Source organism: Zonotrichia albicollis, chromosome 1 (assembly GCF_047830755.1).
Source record: "Zonotrichia albicollis isolate bZonAlb1 chromosome 1, bZonAlb1.hap1, whole genome shotgun sequence".
Lineage (NCBI taxonomy): Eukaryota > Metazoa > Chordata > Aves > Passeriformes > Passerellidae > Zonotrichia > Zonotrichia albicollis.
In genome coordinates this window covers 4,607,164-4,625,671 of record NC_133819.1, presented here as the reverse complement: position 1 = coordinate 4,625,671, position 18,508 = coordinate 4,607,164, and the positions used below count along the sequence as shown (strand labels likewise).

The 18,508-nt window shown below is 46.2% G+C and overlaps 1 protein-coding gene across 2 annotated transcripts in view; it reads right to left on the bottom strand.

Annotated features, from left to right (window-relative positions):
• OXSR1 (oxidative stress responsive kinase 1) overlaps positions 1 to 7,427 on the bottom strand; it is an 88,356-nt gene extending 80,929 nt beyond the window's left edge. For both annotated transcript variants that reach the window (XM_005491423.4, XM_074546297.1), the window contains exon 1: positions 7,008 to 7,427. In XM_005491423.4, coding sequence (XP_005491480.2) covers positions 7,008 to 7,077 — 70 coding nt within the window. In that variant the 5' untranslated portion in view covers positions 7,078 to 7,427. The remainder of the gene's footprint in view (positions 1 to 7,007) is intronic.
• Positions 7,428 to 18,508: the final 11,081 nt, after the last annotated feature.

Genomic DNA, 18,508 nt, shown 5'->3' with positions numbered 1-18,508 from the left:
CCCAAAGGAAATATCCACTGGGAGAATGCTATAAAGTCAGTCTAGCATGGAACAGTGAAATGAAAGAAAACACTAATTTTGTTTCTCTCCCTCGCCCCAAACTCTCAAGACAAGGCAGTTGGAGCAGAAAATTGAAATCTGGCAAAAAATTAAAACCTCATTCAGAAAAACTTTTTTGTATTCCCTCACAGATGCATTTTAATTTGACTGAGTTATCAGACTTTGAAGGTGTCGTTTCACAAGCTGTATAAAACTGTAAGGGAATGGAGGTGAAAAAAGATTTGCCTAATATGGAAATTTGGTGAGAAATTGAATCAGTGCTCTGAATTTCTTCTGCACTTCATTCACAGATGGGATCTTGAAGCCTTTAAGAGTGGAAGAGAATCATCCCCTGCAGACTTATCAATGTGTAGAACCAAAGTGGTCTCAGAAATCCTGGCAAGGCACATTAGACTCCAGTTTGATGGAGGCTGATACATAACCAAATATTTTTTCCAGGATGGAATTTCTCTTCATTACAAGAAAATTCACATTAAACAAGAATTCTGTGTGCAGTGGTGCACACCAGGAAATAATAATCTTTAAGAACCTCAGGGAGTGGTGAAAGGACTTGGAAAAAAAACTTTGCTGGTTGTTGCAGCTGTTGAGCAGTGGTGAAAAGTAGTACTGGATTTTTCATTTGTGCATTTGTATCACCACAAATCTCTACCTGCTTTTACAGTGTGACAGGATCACCTAATGTAGTTAAACCAAGAAATATGCAAGCTGTGATGATTAACATGAAAACCCCAGTCATGAGCAGTGTTTCAGGCAAACAAGCTCAGGGATCAAACTTAGGGCTGGGAGAACCCCACACTGAGGTCAGTCCATTTATGCTCAAGGGACACAAGAAATCTCACTCAGTACCAGTGAGGCACCTGCATCCCTGCCCCACTCAGCTGCAGTTACACCATTTGCTAAATGATCTTGTCCTACTCAATCCACACAAGTTGGATTTTGTTCTGGCTGCCCTCATTAGTACATGCTCCATAGTTACTGTTGGACAGGTTGTGCATTTTCAATTTTGATTCTCTCTGAGCTAGGCTCTTGTTCATTTTCACTCTTCAGGGGATTTTAAGTCTATTTCCTCAAGTTCTGGGGTTCATTCCAGCTTTTCTGGAAAGGAAGCCTTGAAAGCAGTGCAGAGACTATTGGAAAATGATGGTGTTTGAAAAGTGAGAGAGCACAATGATGGCTGTGGCATGAGAGCACTTACAGAATATTTTTCTTAGCAAAATGATTGGCTGGGCTGTGCTCTGAGCTGATACCTGTTGGGGTAAGTGGGGCACTGAAACTGCAGCTGGGGATTTCAGGCTGTCCCCAGCTTCAGGGAGGAACACAGCACATGCCTACCAGAGGTAACCCATCTCTCTCCCACAGGAGCCATCACCTTGTGATTACAGGCACTAACCCTGTCTCCAAGGCTTTCCCGTGGCTGCCAGGAACAGAGACTAAGCTCCACGTGGCTTTTACAAACGTCAAGGCTCAACTCCCTTAGGTGAAGTCACAGGAAACTGCAGCAACTTGGAGAGCCAAGTCCTTCATATCTGCATCTCAGTTGTTTGATTCTAAAGGGAAGGCAGGATAATAGGCTGGACTTGGCTGGAAAGCCCCAGCATCCTGATATTTCAAAGATTTTGCAACGCCAAATTCCACTGCTCCAACAGCTATTCTTCTACAGCCACAAAGCCCTCAAGTCTGTCTCCCCCTATTAAGAAAGTTTAATAACAGCAAATTTACAAGCACTCCATTAGCATGTCCACAGCTAAATTTATTGTGCAGAGATTTATGATGGATATTGTCCATTTTTGGGGAAATCTTCCAAGAAAATTTGACGAAGACAAAGTTTGTTGCAAGGCACTAACACAATTAGCAATAAGTGCTATTGCCATCATTTTAAAGAGCTCCATCTTTATTAAAAGATTACATCTCCAGACTGGCTTAGTGGGCAAGCTGCTAACACCCAGAAAGAAAAGAGATGCTGCCAAGTTTAAATAGACAAACGTTCTGGAGAAGAGCTGATTCTCCAAGATTTCATCAGCTGCAGGAGCAAGAAGGCTCCCAGGCATGAATTTGTACAGCGCTCCCTCAGGTGTGCTCAGGAGCACAGCACAGCCACACTCCCCAGCAGCAGCCAGGATATTTGCATTAAACTGGAACTATTTGCATGGATTCTTGAGAAATGGAAGTGTTAAACATTAATGGATCCAGGTACCCAACAGTACTGGAAGCAGCTGCTACACAGAAACCAGGCCCAAGGAAGGTGAACTCTCCCACATCAAACACCCTGGGTGTTGTTTTCTCCCTAACACCCTGGAATGGCTGAAAGCAGCAGGATCTGTGGCTGCTCTCCCCTCCAACCAGCAGGCAAGGCTAACAACCCTAATTCCTCCCAGCCAGCCTCCTTCAGCACTGCTTGCCTGGGTAAGCCCTCCTTTTGCTGCCTTGTGCATTTTATCCTCCTTCCTATAGGACACAGACAACAGAGGCACTAAAAAAAGGCCCGTGCACAAGCAAACACCTTTTGCTTTCACTTCCCCAGAGGTGCAAAGTGACTTAGTTCAGCTCTAATTCTAGCAGGGCAAGGATATCAAAGGTCTTAAAGAGATGTGTCAGGTGTCCAGAGGAAAGGGAGCCTGGATGCAGGAGCAGCTTGGCTGTTCTGCTGCACTCAGGATCACACAGGATATATTTGTCTACATCCAAGCAGCAGAAAAACTTGTACTGAGCATCTCCCACTTCAATTCCCAAGCCGACCAAGTACTATGAGTGACCACTCATTTTTTAACTTATCTACAATTGTCCAAAGTTAATTTAATGTAACTTTTAACATAATATAGAACAACTAAGGCTTTTCCACCAACTTCATGTGGAAAAAATGAGCACACAAAGAAAGTCTTCAAATGAATTAACCAGCCTGAGCACTGGGAATACAGTATAGGAATCAATTTTGCTCAGCAAAGCTGGGGGAGAGGAGTGGGAATCCATGAGGAAATGCTAAAACAAAACATATGGCACCAAGACTGAATCCTAAACACTCCATTTAGAGCTCAGGCAGTTCTATTTTGTACAGTGTAACATTTTTCTTGAATGGGTTTTAAATATCAGGCGTGTGAAACTGGCTGCAGCCAGCACAGGAACCACAGCTAGCAATGAACACCACACTGAAAAAAAAACCCCAAAACCCAAGCCCTGAAGTATCATTGGACAAGAGCCTCCCCTTCCAGCCTGATTTTTACATCCAAAGCCTCTGATTGCTCCTGGCCAGCACCTCCAGGCTGCTCTTTTCCAACAGCTGGGATTTCTCTGCTCAAGACTCCTACACAAGCACCAGATGAGCAGGGACATCTTGATAAAATTTGGGAGAGCAGACACCTTAATTCTAAGAAGTTCCTCTCTACCCATAAAAAAAAGTTCTCCCACACAGGGCTGGGATAAACACAGATAGAAATCTAATTTTCAGCCCCAAAAGATCAACGTGATCACATGCAAAACCCAACTCCAAAGCTACTTGAACCACAGTCATTAAAAAAACTAATCATTCCTAAAATGGTGACTTCAATTTTCAATTTAGCCTTGATTTCTGATGGGATAAGAAACTCCCAGCACATCTGTTCGTGCAGCCTGCAAAGGAATCTGTCAGGGGGGAGAGGGCACAGGAGCAGAGCCTGGGAGCACTCCCACCACTAATTTATCTCCTGTTTCTGGCATGGGCTGCTCACAGCACAGGGGATGCTCCTAAATCACACAGCCACAGTCAGCAGGGCTCTAATCTTTCCAGAAAAGTAGCAAAACGAGAATGACCCAGTTCCAACCAGCTTCACTCCTGCTACCAGCATTTCCAAGAGGAATTGCGAGATCCAGGGGAACCTGAATGTGTGAGGATCTGATCAGCACAAGCAGCATGAGGTCGAATTTTTTTCAGGCTTCAAAAAGAAGCCTGCAGTAATTTATATGCAATCCACGCTCAGAAGACCAACCACCTTCACAACCACAGCACAGACTATATTCTGCTTTTTAGATAAAAATTGCAGCATCTCCAGAGGCCCTATTCACCTGCAGAACTCTCGCTACTCTGGGGGTACATTTCTCTGAAATGCTTTTTAAATTGCTTCCTCTACCCCACCTGCATTTTATCCTTTCTTAAAATGAAATCAGATTCTCCTCTGATCAAAGTTCCTTGATTCAGAATATACCAGAAGTTATTTAAGCCTAAGAAGGCTACTCAGCAGTTATTAACACTAACCAAGCATAATCAACACGGATATTAATCCACACCTTTAGAATGGCATGAGTCATCCCCAGTGCTGAGTAATCCTTTTTTATTTATATATAGTATTAGCCAGAATCAGGGAGCAGTTTTACAGTACAGGGTCTCTTTGCAGGTAGGAAACTTGCTTTTTCTATTCCTGTACTTGAGTGCTATGGAACCATCCACATCCAATAAAAGCCACATATGGTTATTTTCAGGCAAAAAATAGTACAAGAACTGGACTACAAATGGATTTTCATTATTCCATGTGAAAAAAACAGCTGAGCTGGTAATCTCAAAATTTACTCTGAATTTTAAGACTAATGTTTTTTTTTTTTTTCATCAGGAAACAAGTTAAATCCTTTAAAAGCACCGGTACAAGGTTCATCTCTTTCCACAGCAGAACGTCTCTTTGTTCCCTGCTGAAGAACCTTTACAGCTCTTCAGTTATAAAGAGAGCTCAAAAAAAAAAATAAAAAAAACCCAACCAAAAAACCCTTGAGGTTTACAGGAGACATGAAGCAGGAGGCAAGGCAGTCCAGCTCAGTTAACACAGTGACATTTTGTCCCACAAATCATATACGTGCTAGGAAACTTGCGTCACATCTCCATGCAGGCCGCTGGCAGGCACGGCAGTGTTTGAAAGGAGCAAAGGGGGGGCAGGGGACAGCAAAGTTAAAAAGAGAAACCATATGTTTGCAATATACACATCTCAGGGTACGCTCCATCACATGCCAAATGCCAACACAACCCTCCAGCGAGCAGGCGACATCCAGACACTCCGTTTGCAGAGGGACAGGGAAGATACAGAAGAAATTCAACACTTTTTTACTTTTTTGCAGATTTCTCCCTGAGTTCTGTCAGTTAACAGGAGACAACATCTCTGTGTGTCTCCCAGCACTGTGAGGCTGTGGGATGTGCATCTCCAGCAGCAAGTTCTCCCAAGAGCAGAAGTGTATTTACATTCCCTCTTGTTCCATCCCCAGCTACAAAGAGGCATTTGCTCCTGTCTTTGCTTACTCACATCCAAATCCTTGCTTTTTGCCTCCACAAAACAGCCCTCTGCAGGCTCTCAAAAGAAAAGGAAGAATTTCCTATGAGAAATTCAGTTCTCTTTCCACGTTCTCCCCTTTGCTCCCCACACCTGTATCTCCTGCTCCTCAGGGAGGCTGAACATCCTCCCCCCAGGGCACGTTTTCCAGAGGAGATTTAAAGGGTTGGTCTGTAGGATTACACCTTCCCTTGGTCTCCTTCCTAAAGCACTGCTGCTCCCTCTGAGCAGAGGGAGAGAGGACAAAGCCTGGTCCCACAGAGTAAAAGGGATTTCCAGAAGGATTTCCCCCACTCCACAGCTTTAGTTCCTTCCTACTTTTAAACAATGCTAAGAATTTAATCTCTTAAAGCAGCATTTTCACAAACGCTCCAACCCTCAACACAAAACAAGCCTCCCCACGAGGCAGAGATGGAAAGCCTGGGCATGACAGTGCTACGTCATCCAGAAACTTCAAATAAAAGCACTCCACAAAGATTACTCAAAGAATTAACCTCCTTCCTAAAACCCTTTGGCCGGGAGCCCGCCCTGCCACTCTCCTGCTTCATTCCGAGTCTCCGGAGGGTGAGACGGGAGGCACCGACCTTAGAGTCACCTGTGGCACCACCTCCGATGTGTCACACACTCGCCCTAGAGCAATAGATCCCTCAAACACACCCCAACAAAATGGTCGAGACAGCCAATAAATCAGTACAGCGGGAGGCCTTTGGTAACTGGGCAGCTTAACGCCAAGAGAGAGTGAAGAAGGAAAAAAAAAATCATTTAATGGAGAGAGCAAGGACTGGGGCCTCGAGCTGAGGACAATGAATGAAAACGCACGGCAGCAGCAAAATCCCAGGGTGAAAGGCTCGTTGGGCGGCTCTGCCAAACCCTCCGTGCAGGGACCAAAGCAGCGCGGGGCTCCGAAACTGCCGACAGGGGTGATGGCCCCAAAATGAAATGGGGTGTCCCAGCAGCAGACAGCCCACGCCAGCTCTGAGTTCACTCCCGCTGAGTGAACCTCACCCCCAGCACATCCCAGACCACACCGTGGGGGGAAGCAAAGCCCCCCGGAGCGGATCCTGTCCGAGGATCCGAGCGGACCCAGACCCTGCCCAGAGGAGCCGGCAGAGGCCAGGGAGGAGTCCCCGGCCAGGGGAGCGTCCCCGCCACCACCACAATCCCCTCCTGGGATGGGGCAGACCCACATCCCCTTCCGCGGGCCGCACACGCAGATGAGGAGGGGCAGCAGCCTCAGCAAAGGGGTCCCACAGAGCCCCTCAGAGTCCCCGGCAAGGCGGGGGGAGAGAGCCGCTCACATCCTCCCTACATGCGTGGCTGGAGGGGGGGCGGACACACCGTCCCAGTCCGTGCCGGGCTGTGTGCGACGGGACCCCCCAGGATGAGGGGCACCCCAGAGTCTCATACCCTTCAGAGAAGGGGGACAGACACCCCCCTCAGCGGAGGGCCCCCCAAACCTTCACACAGCTCAGTGTGGGGGGACGGACCCTCTCACAGCCTCACATGGCTGAGGGAGGGGGAAGCCACACAGTCCCACTCCTTTGCGCGGTGTGTGACAGGATCCCCCTCAGCTGAAGGGGATCGGACCCCCCCCTTCCCTCAGCGGACTCACAACCCACATCCGAGGGGCACCCTGCACCGCCCCGCACCCCAATGACCGCTCACCGATGACCTCCTGCAGCTCGTAGTCATCCTTGTTGATGGACCAGGGCAGCGCGCTGGGCTCCTCGGCCATGGCCGCGCCGCGCCCGCCGCCCTCCGCGCCGCGAGGGGGAGCGTCCCCGAGGGGCGAGGGAGCGGAGAGGAGGCGCTGCGGTGTCCCGGCTGTCCCCGAAGCACGGCCGAGTCCGAGCCCCCTCCTCCTCCGCCTCCTCCTCTCCCGCCGCTACCGCCGGCCCAACTCCGGCCACCGCCACCTCCTGCACCTGCCCATGCCGGGAGCGCTAACGTCACCGCGTGCGCCCCGCCCGCCACGGCAGGGCGCCGCCCGACGCCATCTTGAGCGTGGCGCGGCAACACCCCGCCTGCCGCCAGAAGGCGACTACTCCACCGTTTTCTCCGTTATCCCCACCGGCCTCAAGGGACGGGCCGGTAGGGGAGGACTCCAAGGCGAAGGACGGAGGAGGAGCCCCTAAGGAAAGGGCGGGGATGCCACACACAAGATGGCGGCGACGAGCATCGTCCCCGCCCTCAGGCACAGGGCGGGAGCGGGTGCCTATTTAAGAGCAATGAGGGTAACGATTGGCTGGCCGCTGCAGGATCCGCTGCTCTTATTGGTCGAGCGGCTGTCAATCATGTGCTGGCGTTTCCCGGGTCCCTGTGCCCGAGGGGCCGGGCCCCGCTCACGGCCGCTCCTGCCGTGAGGGGATCCGGAGCCTGCGGGCAGGAGCGGGGCCCGGTCCGGCCCGGCCCGGCCCGGGCGCTACAGGGATGCGCATTCCGTAGTTAAAAATAGTGTGTGAGGGATCAGGGGGCCTGGTATGCTCGCAGCCCCCCAGGATGGTCAATTCTCCGCTCCGCGCCGCAATTCCAGCGTTCGTGGATATGTCCAACGTCATGGAGGTGTCCTGCACGTTCATCCTGCGGTTTAAGGCTCCACACCCGGAGCTATTTTAGCTGGATGCACTCAGGAGTACATCTGGTGGTCATTGAGGAAAAGAAATTGAAATTTAAAAGAGTGAGGAATCACGAAGGCTGATGTCGCTCTCTAATATATATACATTTAAATTGTTTATAGTTTGAGGATTATTTTTTTTCCCCAACATGAAAAGCAATAAAACAGCATCTCACTATTGCGATGCAGGACTGTAACCATCAGGAGAATGGACTTGGAATCCGAGTATCAGATTTCATCCTTTGCTGGTCACTGTTCTTCTTGTGGCTGGATGTCAGGCCCTTCTGTGGGTCAAAGAACATCAGTTACATGTATTTTTAGTTTATTAGGGCAAATTCCTGAGATTCCTCTGGTCAAACAGGCTTTGTGGAGGGCCACTGCCAAAGGCATGCTCTGACCACAGTGCTTTCACTCGTGCTCTAATGCAGGACACCGGCTCATTCCTTTTCTCTTTTTCTGTGTTCTGCAAAAGCCCCGCAGCCCCATCTCGATCACTGCTGTACAGGCTCTGTCATAAGGCAGAACCTCCAACTGAAAAGCTGTTTGTTTTCCTGCTTGTCTGTGTTAAACATTTCCCTGCTGAGCCATTTTTAATATTTGCTAAATATGCCTTAATTACTGCTCGGAACCGTCTCTGTGATCTTTTAACCATGTTATAAAAGGAGTTTATATAGCAATTAAAAACAGGTTTTACCCCAGAGCAGGCACGGGGTAGCCAGTGTCATATTTCTGATAGCTAACAGCATGGTAAAAACGGATCTGAGCCAGGCACCAACTACAAAAAGAGGCTTATACACTTAATTTTACCACATGCTTTTAAATTCAGAACCATCTTTTGGATTCTCTTATTCTGGGCTGAAAATCCTCTCCCTGAAGGCAATGCTAAAACTATTACTGCTTTAGACCACTGGGGTAGGATTAGGTCCACAATGTGCCTTGTTCTTTAAGAATAACCACAGGCTTTGATCAAAATTAAAATTTAAAATGTTCACTGGCAGGACCACTAGTGGCCACGTGAGCATGGAGAGATGAGTGCTACATTTTATTTTTCCAGCTCTGCCATGAAAAATGCATTTCCATATTTTTAAACCCAGATCTCTCATTCAGTCATAGACTCCAGGTCTCATCAATTTTGCAATTTTTTTTTTTTAATGAACTCAGCATTTTGAGTCTCTCAAAAGTCAGGGGTTGCTGTTTCACTCATTCATTTAGTGGGTTGTTCCAAGCTGAGTCTGCTGAGGGATGAAAACACTGAGCTGGATTCCACAAAGCTTTTATTCCTTAGCCAGCTTCTGACTTCCAAGCAGCACCTTCTCCTCTTTCATCCCTTCTGCTCATCCCCTTTTTCCTGATTTTCTGTATTTTGCCTGTCTCGTGTAGGCTGTGAGCCCCTCAGGGCAGAGGCAATGCGACTATTTATAAAAGAGCTGTGAAGTGGTGCTGCTGAATCAAGTGCTCTTTTGTAATAACAAGAAATTTTAGTGGAAATATGAAGTGGAAAAGCAGCTTCCTGGTGTATCCACCTCCGCTCTGGACCGGGCTTTAGGGGAGACTGAGAAGTGGAAAAACTTCAGATGTCTTTCAGGTGGGAAGGCTGCAGCCTGAGAAGAAAAAAATCCCTGAGGAAAGAAAAAAATAGACATTCCAGAGCTGGGTTTCCTGCATTTTTTGACTTCCAGTAAAACACCACGGATCAGGGCAGGCAGGGCGGTCTTCCTCCATCAATTCTGCAGCAGAATGGGGGCTTTCTCCTGGCTCCTGCATTTCACTGATATCCTGGGGCTGGTGTGGCACTGCCAAAGCCTTGGCACACCAGGCACACAATGCATGCTCACACAAAATGTCCCCTTCTCGTCAGGCACATGCTTTCCTGCTTTTCTGAGCCAATTTCTTATTGTTTCAGTGAAACTTACTGGCACTGTCCAGCTCCTAGCTTGCTTTTTCCATCCATGTAATATTGCAAAAATGATGTTTAATACCCAGATTGGTTTTCAATGCTCAGCACACAGATATTGCTACTTTTAGTACCTGGAAAGGGTTCTTGATGGATTTTGTCACCTCTGCTGTAAGACAAAAGGGAACAAACTTTTTAGCAGGGCCTGTTGCAGTAGAACAAGGGGCAATGACTTTAAACTGAAGGACTGTCAGTTTAGATGAGATATCAGACAGAAGTTTTTTATCATAAGGGTGGTGAGGCACAGGTGGCCCAGAGAGGTGGTGATGCCTCATTCCTGCAAATATTAAAGGTCAGGTTGGATGGGGTTCTGGCAACCTGGTGTGGTTGAAGCTGTCCCTGGTCATTGCAGAGGGCTGGGGCTGGATGGCCTTTAAAGGTCCAATCCAAACTATTTTATAATTATGTGATCATCATCACAACTGTGAACATAAACTCACTTTTGGCTTTTTACACTTGGGTTACAGAAAACTGATTTAAACTCCAGTTTGTGTATTCATGCCCTACAGATTTCATCTTTCTGGTCATGTAGCCTCTCAGATATATAATTTTCTCCTTGCTAGAGTTGAAGCCAAAGTTGCTCTTTCAGCCCAGCCATGCAGAGACATTTGCTGTCACAGTTTAGCTGTGTTCAGGGCCATGGCATTTGTTGCCATATTTATGGTTTAAGGCTCTTTAAGGCACCATAAACCTCTGTGTGTAAGAGCAGAGGCTGCCAGGGCTGGGGCAGACAATGGCACCAAATGTGCCTGTGGAGCTGCCTGGTACAGCCTGGGCTGAGGGAAGCCCATCAATGCCTGTTTCACTGCCCATGTCCTCGAGCAGAATGCCTGACCTTGTTCCACTGCAGAATTTGCCTGCTGTTCTCTCTTCATGGAAACACTCCCAGGTTTATTGAAGGGACCTCACTCTATCAAACTGCAGCTGATTACTTAACTAAATACAAAGCAGTTTCCTCTCCAACAAACAAAGGCGGGCACTGCACTTGATCTCCAGGGGTTTCTCCTGGCAGCTTTGCTTTGGAGAAATGATGTGAAGACCCTGCAGTGGAGGAAGGAGCAGTGATTTCAAACCCTCCAACTGGAGCAAGCTTTTAATAATAGTTGTTTTCAAACCACAAGCTAAATTCCAGTTTGAACCACACCAGCAGGTTTTCCTAAGTGTTCCCGTGTGCTACCCTGTATCTCCACCCCGTCACTGAGCCATTTCAAATTCAGCTCTGAGGTCACTTTGAAGTCAAGTAGCTGAAGGCCCAGTTTTAACAGGTGAATTCTGGTTCTCACAGGGTGTTTACTGAAACCAGCTTTCACTCTGCAAACACACTTCTCATCCCAGCAGCCTGCCTCTCACAGAAACTCTGTGCTGCTCTCTAACTTCCTTCACTGAAAATAGCCCCCAGATTTTAAGCTCCAGGAAACAAGAAAAGAGTTTATCTCCAAGACAAGTTTTTTTATTCTTACACATTTCTTCTAAGTTTATGATTTTTTTTAGTGTATAAATTGAAAGCCATTTAACCCTCTCTGTAACAAATTAATTGCTACCTCCTTCCAATCTAATATAAAAATCAATGCTTGAGAAATAATTATAACAAGATCTTGATTAGCACATACCTGAACCACCATTTAACAATCAGCCCTTGCTCTGCTCTGGTTTACAATAATGCTGTCTTAATACCTCTTTGTCTTTACAGGAGCCAATGAAAGACACTTCACATGCCTGCACCTCTTTTCACCCTGGGAAAGTCACAGCTTCTGAGGACAGAAAGGTTTTCCCACCAGCCTCTTCTGTGCAGGGTAAATCTCCATCATAAAGCATTTTCTAAGCAGCTGACCAGCACAGGGATGAGAATGTGTTTCAGAGCTTTTTCCCTGGTTCTTCAAAGTGCAAAATGAGCCTGGTGGAAGCAGCCAGACCCTGCTGGACAAGTGGGTACATCTGGCCTGACTCTTCTGCAGCTAGCTGATGAAGGGTGGCCAAGGACTTAAATACACTCTGTGTGTTTAACACCATTTTGACATTTTAATATTCAACAAAACTCTTCTAGAAAAAACTCAGTCTGCTCATCACCCCTGACAGACCCTCAGAAGGAGATTGAAGTGCCCAGGGACACATGGGACTTGTCTGCTGCAACAGACAAGGGCAGGGCCATGGCAGGGCTGAGCACAGAAAGCAGTTTTGGAGGTGCTCCCATGGATATTCTCTCAACTGAGAGTGCTTGGTCCCAATTTACAGCTGGCAAACTTTGAAGAAATCAAATAAAACTTCTTTTGTAATGTTACAGTAAGAGGAGTTCTCTTAAAAGGCAATGAGAAGAGAAACTCTAGGAATAGAAAGATAGGATTGGATAAGATTTCATTCATTTCTTGCCATCTGGGAATGAAATTTGTGAGGGAATACTGTTCTTATCCTTATAACTGGCCAATATCTACTGGAACCAGCAAAGCAGAGAGCAGGCAAGGTTTATGGTTCACATTAGCAGATTCTAGTGACATGAGTTTACAATAATGGTCTAATAGTTCAGTGTAACAGTGACTCATGGCTTATTACTGTGGTGATAGGAATGTAAAGAGATCTCATTTGAAAAAAATATATTTGGATAGTTCACATCCTTTCCTCCCTACTCATGAATTCCTGTGCCATTGACTGCTAGCTGCTAAAAATAGGATCCTTTTTGTGTATCTAAAGGAAAACCTGGAATCAGAGAGACAGTGGGAGGGCACCAAGGTCCTTCCACACAGGGCCTTCAGGAAATATTTGTACTGAAAGCCCTCTGAGAGTGCAGGAATGTTTTTAATAGATGGGAACAATCTAAGAAGGCATCTTAGAAAGAAGATGGAGAGGAATTAATGAATCACAGCAGTTCCCAGCTCTGGTATTTTGCACCACAGGGGTGGGAGGTACAGGACCAAGCTGCAGCTTTGTCTTGGAGAAGCTGTTCCACTTCAGCAGCAGGAAACTCCAGGGAACAGCCCAGGAACTGCCCTGTATGCTGAGGAGGAGCCACAGAGGAGACTCACTGGGAGTCATTTGAAGTTGTACAAGTCCCTTTAGGACAGCAGCAGGAAAGAGGATCTGGGAAGACATGAGGAAGGTATCTGCAAACAAAATGGATTATCACCACCACCCTTTCAAAAAAGAAAAAAACCCACGTGGCACCTCAGAAACAAACTGCTGAAGTGTGAAATCATGCAGCAGGGAAAGCTGTCACACAGAATCAGAAATTTATTTAATAGACACAAATTGACTGCTGCATGATTTGTGCAGATTGCTGCTTGCTGAGAGGGAGAGAGATCCACAGCTCTGGAGAGCTGAGCAGAGGCAACACCAGGCAAAAGGTGTGGAAAGCAAAAATGTTGTCATTGGTAATTGTACGTGTACTGAATGCTTCCTCTTCAGCAGGGAACAATTAAAATCGATGGCAGGATGCAAGGTAACAAAAGGAAATGACTGATCAATATGCATGTCTTGGAGCTGAAGACAAGCCTGTCTGCCAAGAGCAGCATGCTGATGAGGGAGATTCTGAGAGGGAAGCTGAAAAGCTTCCACTCCTGATGCTCAAAAACACAACACAGCTGAGCAGGTGCCAGGTGCAGTGCTAGCAGAGGTGAAGGCACCAAGGAGTCTAGAGAATAACTGTTAGGAAAAGCAGGGAATATTAATTTGAAGACTAAATAGATTTAAAGTAAAAAAATGTGATGCTTCTCTTCTTTGCCTTTCTAAAGATCTCAAAAGGCCTTTACATTGTGGTCTTTACATATCTGTGCAATGTTTTAGAGATACTGAGACTGACATTTTAAAGCCAATGTCCAGTTTATTCCTTGGCTCAAAGCACTTGACATCTTATTATTGTATATTTCACTGAGTGGGTCTCTGTTAAGTGCTACCAAAAATCAAACACTAAATCTTCCATGATTCAATAGATTTAAATCTGTCACCCAGATTTCTGAATACTTTTGAAAATGTTGCTGTAAAGCTGACTGCAGGGTCTGCCATGGCCCCACAGTGGGACAGGGAAAAGCATGTGGTTTTCTTTCCCAGTTTTTCCCCTCGTTCCTGAGTGGTATTTGTTCCTGAGGCAGCAGCCTCAGAAATGGCACATGAACAGTTAAACACCTCAGGTCTTACAGTTCATACATCTCATTCTGCTGACACAGCTGAAGATCAGAGCCAGAAAAATGCTGCAAAAACTTTGTGAAAGTTCACTTCATGGTAACCCCACGTTTGCCTGAACACATTCCCCTTGAATTCCTGACTAGCACCCTAAACAGTGGATAAAGACCTATTTTATCACCTCATGACTTTGATTTCATTCAGAAACCATAGAAAATTGCAGCATTGAGCCTCCATGTTCTCACTGGGCTTGAAGCAAGGGTTCTCCTCATGATCCTGCGTCTTGTCCCCCACTGCCTGCTCTGCAGAGCCCTGCTGCTCTCTTGGCACAGGTGGATAAGCAGCCACTCCCCTGGGGAGCCAGCAGGAGCCAGTGCATCTCTCCCTGGGGGCTGGAACCCAGCCAGGCACTGCTTTACTCTTTCCTTGTGGGAATGCATGGAGGGACTGAGAGCTGTGCAAAATCTGTCTGCTCAGGGATGGTTTGGATGTTGAGGAAATGCTGGCATGTTCCTCCCAGTGCCTCTGTGCTCCCAGCCATCTGCCACCTGCCTCCTCACTGGGGCTTCTCCCTGTTTCCTGGGAAGGGGAGGCTTGGAAGCACAGGATGGAACAGCTGTGCTGTCCTTGGACTCAGCTGGACACACTGCACATTGTCCTGCTCTCCAAGGCACTGGGAAAGTGCAGGAAAAAGTTCCAAGCAACCTTTTGTAGGGAGCCATAGTTAACTGTTTCATGGACAGTACAGTTCATTCTGTCCTTCCAGTCCAGCCCCACCAAAACCCACCCTAAGCAAGACTGGGAATTGGGAAAATGGGAATCAAAACCCCTCCACTGGCTGTGAGGCAGGAGGAACGCTGTGACGGTGCTCACAAGGGTTTTACAGGTGAAGAGAGAGGTGAGAATGTTGACCTCATGTTCAGAAGGCTTGATTTATTATTTTATGATATATATACTGCATTATAACTATACTAAAAAGAAATAAAAAGAAAAGTTCTCAGAAGGCTGCCTAAGCTAAGAACAAAAAAGAATTAATAACAAAGATCTGTCTCTCGGCAGAGAGCAAGACCCAGCTCTGCCATGAGTAGTCAGTAAATCCAAACATCTACAAGAGACCAATCATGGATCCACCTGTTGCATTCCACAGCAGCAGATAACCATTATTTACACTTTGTTGCTGAAACTTCTCAGCTTCAGCAGGAAAAATCCTAACGAAAGGATTTTAATGAAAAGATGTCTGTGACAAAACTCCATGAGCAGCTGGTACAGCCTTCATGGTCTGAACTGCAGGGATGCACCCCCTGCCTTTGTAGAAACCATCTACCCAGCTGAGATGGAAGGATCAGGATGGGCAAGGACAGCCCCAACCTCTGCCATGGCATGAGCAGCTGTATCAGTGGGATCAGGATGAGGAAAAGACACTGCTAAGCTGGCTTCTGCTGCAGAACAGAAAATGCATTGTTAGTAAATCAGACTTTGGAACTGCTTAAGATTTAAACACAGCTTCAATTAATTAACCTTTCACAGCACAGCACAGCCCCAGAGTGAATACAGCACTATTCAGTCCCCTGACTGCAGATTTTGTTGCAAAATAAACAAGTTTTTCCAGGGCTGGGCTTGATAGTGCTGATCCAGAGGTTGGGTTGGGTTCAAAGTCATCTCAAAGTCCTAGTGGGGATACGAAAATGGCTGTAACACATAGAGAAAATTACCTTTAGTGAAATATTTGTACACAGCACATGTTGTAAAGCCCCAAATGGTGTGACAGAGGTGCTCTTTTTAATAAATTCTGTGAGAATGTTTCCCAGCAGTGTGAACCTTGTGGGGTTTGTTTTTTATTGCCTTATTAAAATCTGTTTCCGGGATGCTCAAGCAACATTTTCCCAGCCATTTTTTATGCATAATTACTCTTTCTTCCCTATGCTAATTTTATTCCTGTAAATGTGCCCTCTGGACCAAGCAGTGCCTCCCCCATGGCAACACAACTCTTGTCACATTGGTGAAAATGAAGGATGGAATTTGATCCATCGAGGTCAATATTTGACCTCTCAGCCTTTCTTCCTGAAGCTGAGAACATTCTGCAGCAGTTTCACCAGGTAAATGCTGTCCTGCAGGAAATGAGGAAATGGCACCAAACTAAAACAGAGGACTGGGAATATTTCTTTAGCACAAGGGGAATGACAGCTGGGAAAGAGCTGCTGCTGCTGGACCCCCTCAAATCCCCCTGAATCAGAGCTCAGGCTCAAATACAGGCAAGGATCACTGACTGCTCCAAAGCACAGAGCAGGGCAGTGTGTAAAGCTGCACTGGGAGTGATGGGATACCAGCACTTCCAGGGAATGGGACCCTCCTGGCAGGCTGCTCTTGCCATCTAGAATAATCCATGCAGGGGTGGTTTCCATCCTGCCGGCCATATGTTCATAGCAGCCATAGCAGAGACACAACTTCATAGGCTCTGTAGGGAACGTGGCCCTGCAAGTGCTGAGGGTGTGGCCTCTCCCATGGGGAAACCAGCTCGGCCTCGACCTCCAGGAATTCCTTCCAACCAACACTTCCATGATGCATGATCCTTCTTCTTTTCCTGTGGCAGGACCTTGGCCTGACAGCTGCTGGGGGTCTGAGTTACTCCCCTGCCTTGGAATGACTGCAAGCCAAAGGAAATAAAACTGGCAGAATCCCCCAGATGGATCACTGTGCTGCCATAATCCCTGCTGGGGCCTCCAGGAGGGGTGTGGAGCAGGAGCAGCACCCCAACAGAGCCCTGGCTCCATCCCCTCCAGCCTGATGGGCACCAGGGCTGAAGCAATACAGGATGGCAACACAGATCACAAAACAAAAAACGAGACCTGGAGAGGAACCACATGTCTGAAGTACAATTCCTTGATACATTTTCCTCCTGGCATGACATAACTCTGTATCTCTCTCTCCCAGGTACACCCAACCACCCCCTCTGATGCTCTGATGAAGTTACTTAGCCAAAACATGAAAATAAAGAACTATCCCATGTCTTTCCTTCCTTAAACTTCATTTTGAGACACAGTTTTGTTCTTCAATACCCACAAAGCAGATTCAGCCTGCTGGGTTTTCATTCTTTATTTTAAAATGTTTTCACAAGTAGCAAAAGTTTGGATTTTTGAGGAGAAAAACAGAAATATTGTTTATTTTCAGAATGCCTATAAACACAGATGCTTTCCCCCTTTCTATCAGGACACAAAATTATTATAAATATATATATATATATATATATATATATATATATATGTCTGTATATAAAAATAAATGAGATTCAACTAAGACAATTTCAGTGAGGAAGAAAGACAAAATAAAAGAAACCCTGTAACATCACCATTTTAAAAATCCCTTTTTTAAAGGTGTTCAAAAATTTTAACCTTCCACTGAACATGAAAGAGGGGAGGAGCACCCCAAATGCCACTGAAATGGGCAAAAGGTTCACAACAACTGCATTTTGTATCATTCACAATGTCACACTTGAAGTTATTGTGACAATGCAGATATGAAAGTGTCAGAAGTGCATAAACTCTAGGTTTACATAGAAGAGGATACATATTTGAAGCATATTTTATGTTTTAGGGCTGTTACCTCACTTTACCCCCAAATAATTATTTTAGCCTGTAACATAAATAGTAGCTTGTAATAAAGCAACAGCCCCATAACAGTAAGACCTTCCCAGCATCCAAGCCAAGCAGAGAGAAAAGCCAGGGCACCACAAGCAGGGTGCTAACAAGATCCCAACATCTTTCACCACTAACTGGAATATAACATTTATCTATTTGAACTCAAAAAATTTAGAACTCCAGCTCCTCTGTTTGCTTTCCCTTCCAGAACCAGCACTTTCCCTGCTGGGTGATCACCAAACCATTTATTACAAACATCATCACTTTTCCTGCTGGCTTTTTCCCTTTAGATGCAACACACCAAGTCCCAAACCATCAAGACTCTGCAGACACTGCATGAGGGTAAAGCTGCCAAAATTCTCACTGGTTTTGGTATACCCTGCTCAGAAGAGGGAGCAAAGGGAAGAGGAGGAGAACCCACCTGTGTTTTTTCCACATCAGTGCCCTGCTGGCCCATCCCAGCTATACCACTATCATATTTTCTGAAAAATCCTTTTTGCCCAGGATTTTTCTCTTGAGAAGCTGAGAAGCCTCAGAAAAGAATGAAAACAATAATTATCTGATTGCTTTGGAAGATGGTCTGGAAATCGTTTACCAACAGGAGCATCTTTGATTGGTTCCATGTGAATTGTTTCAACTTAATGACCAATCACTACCAGCTGTGTCAGACTCTGAGGACTCACGAGTTTTTATTATCGTTCTTGTTAAGCCTTCTGATGTATCCTTTCTCTATTTCTTTAATATAGTTTTAGTATAGAATTTTAAAATATAAAATAATAAATCAGCGTTTTGAGAACATGGAGTCAGATTCTCATCTCTGCCCTGGTCCTGGGGCCCTCACAAACACCTCACA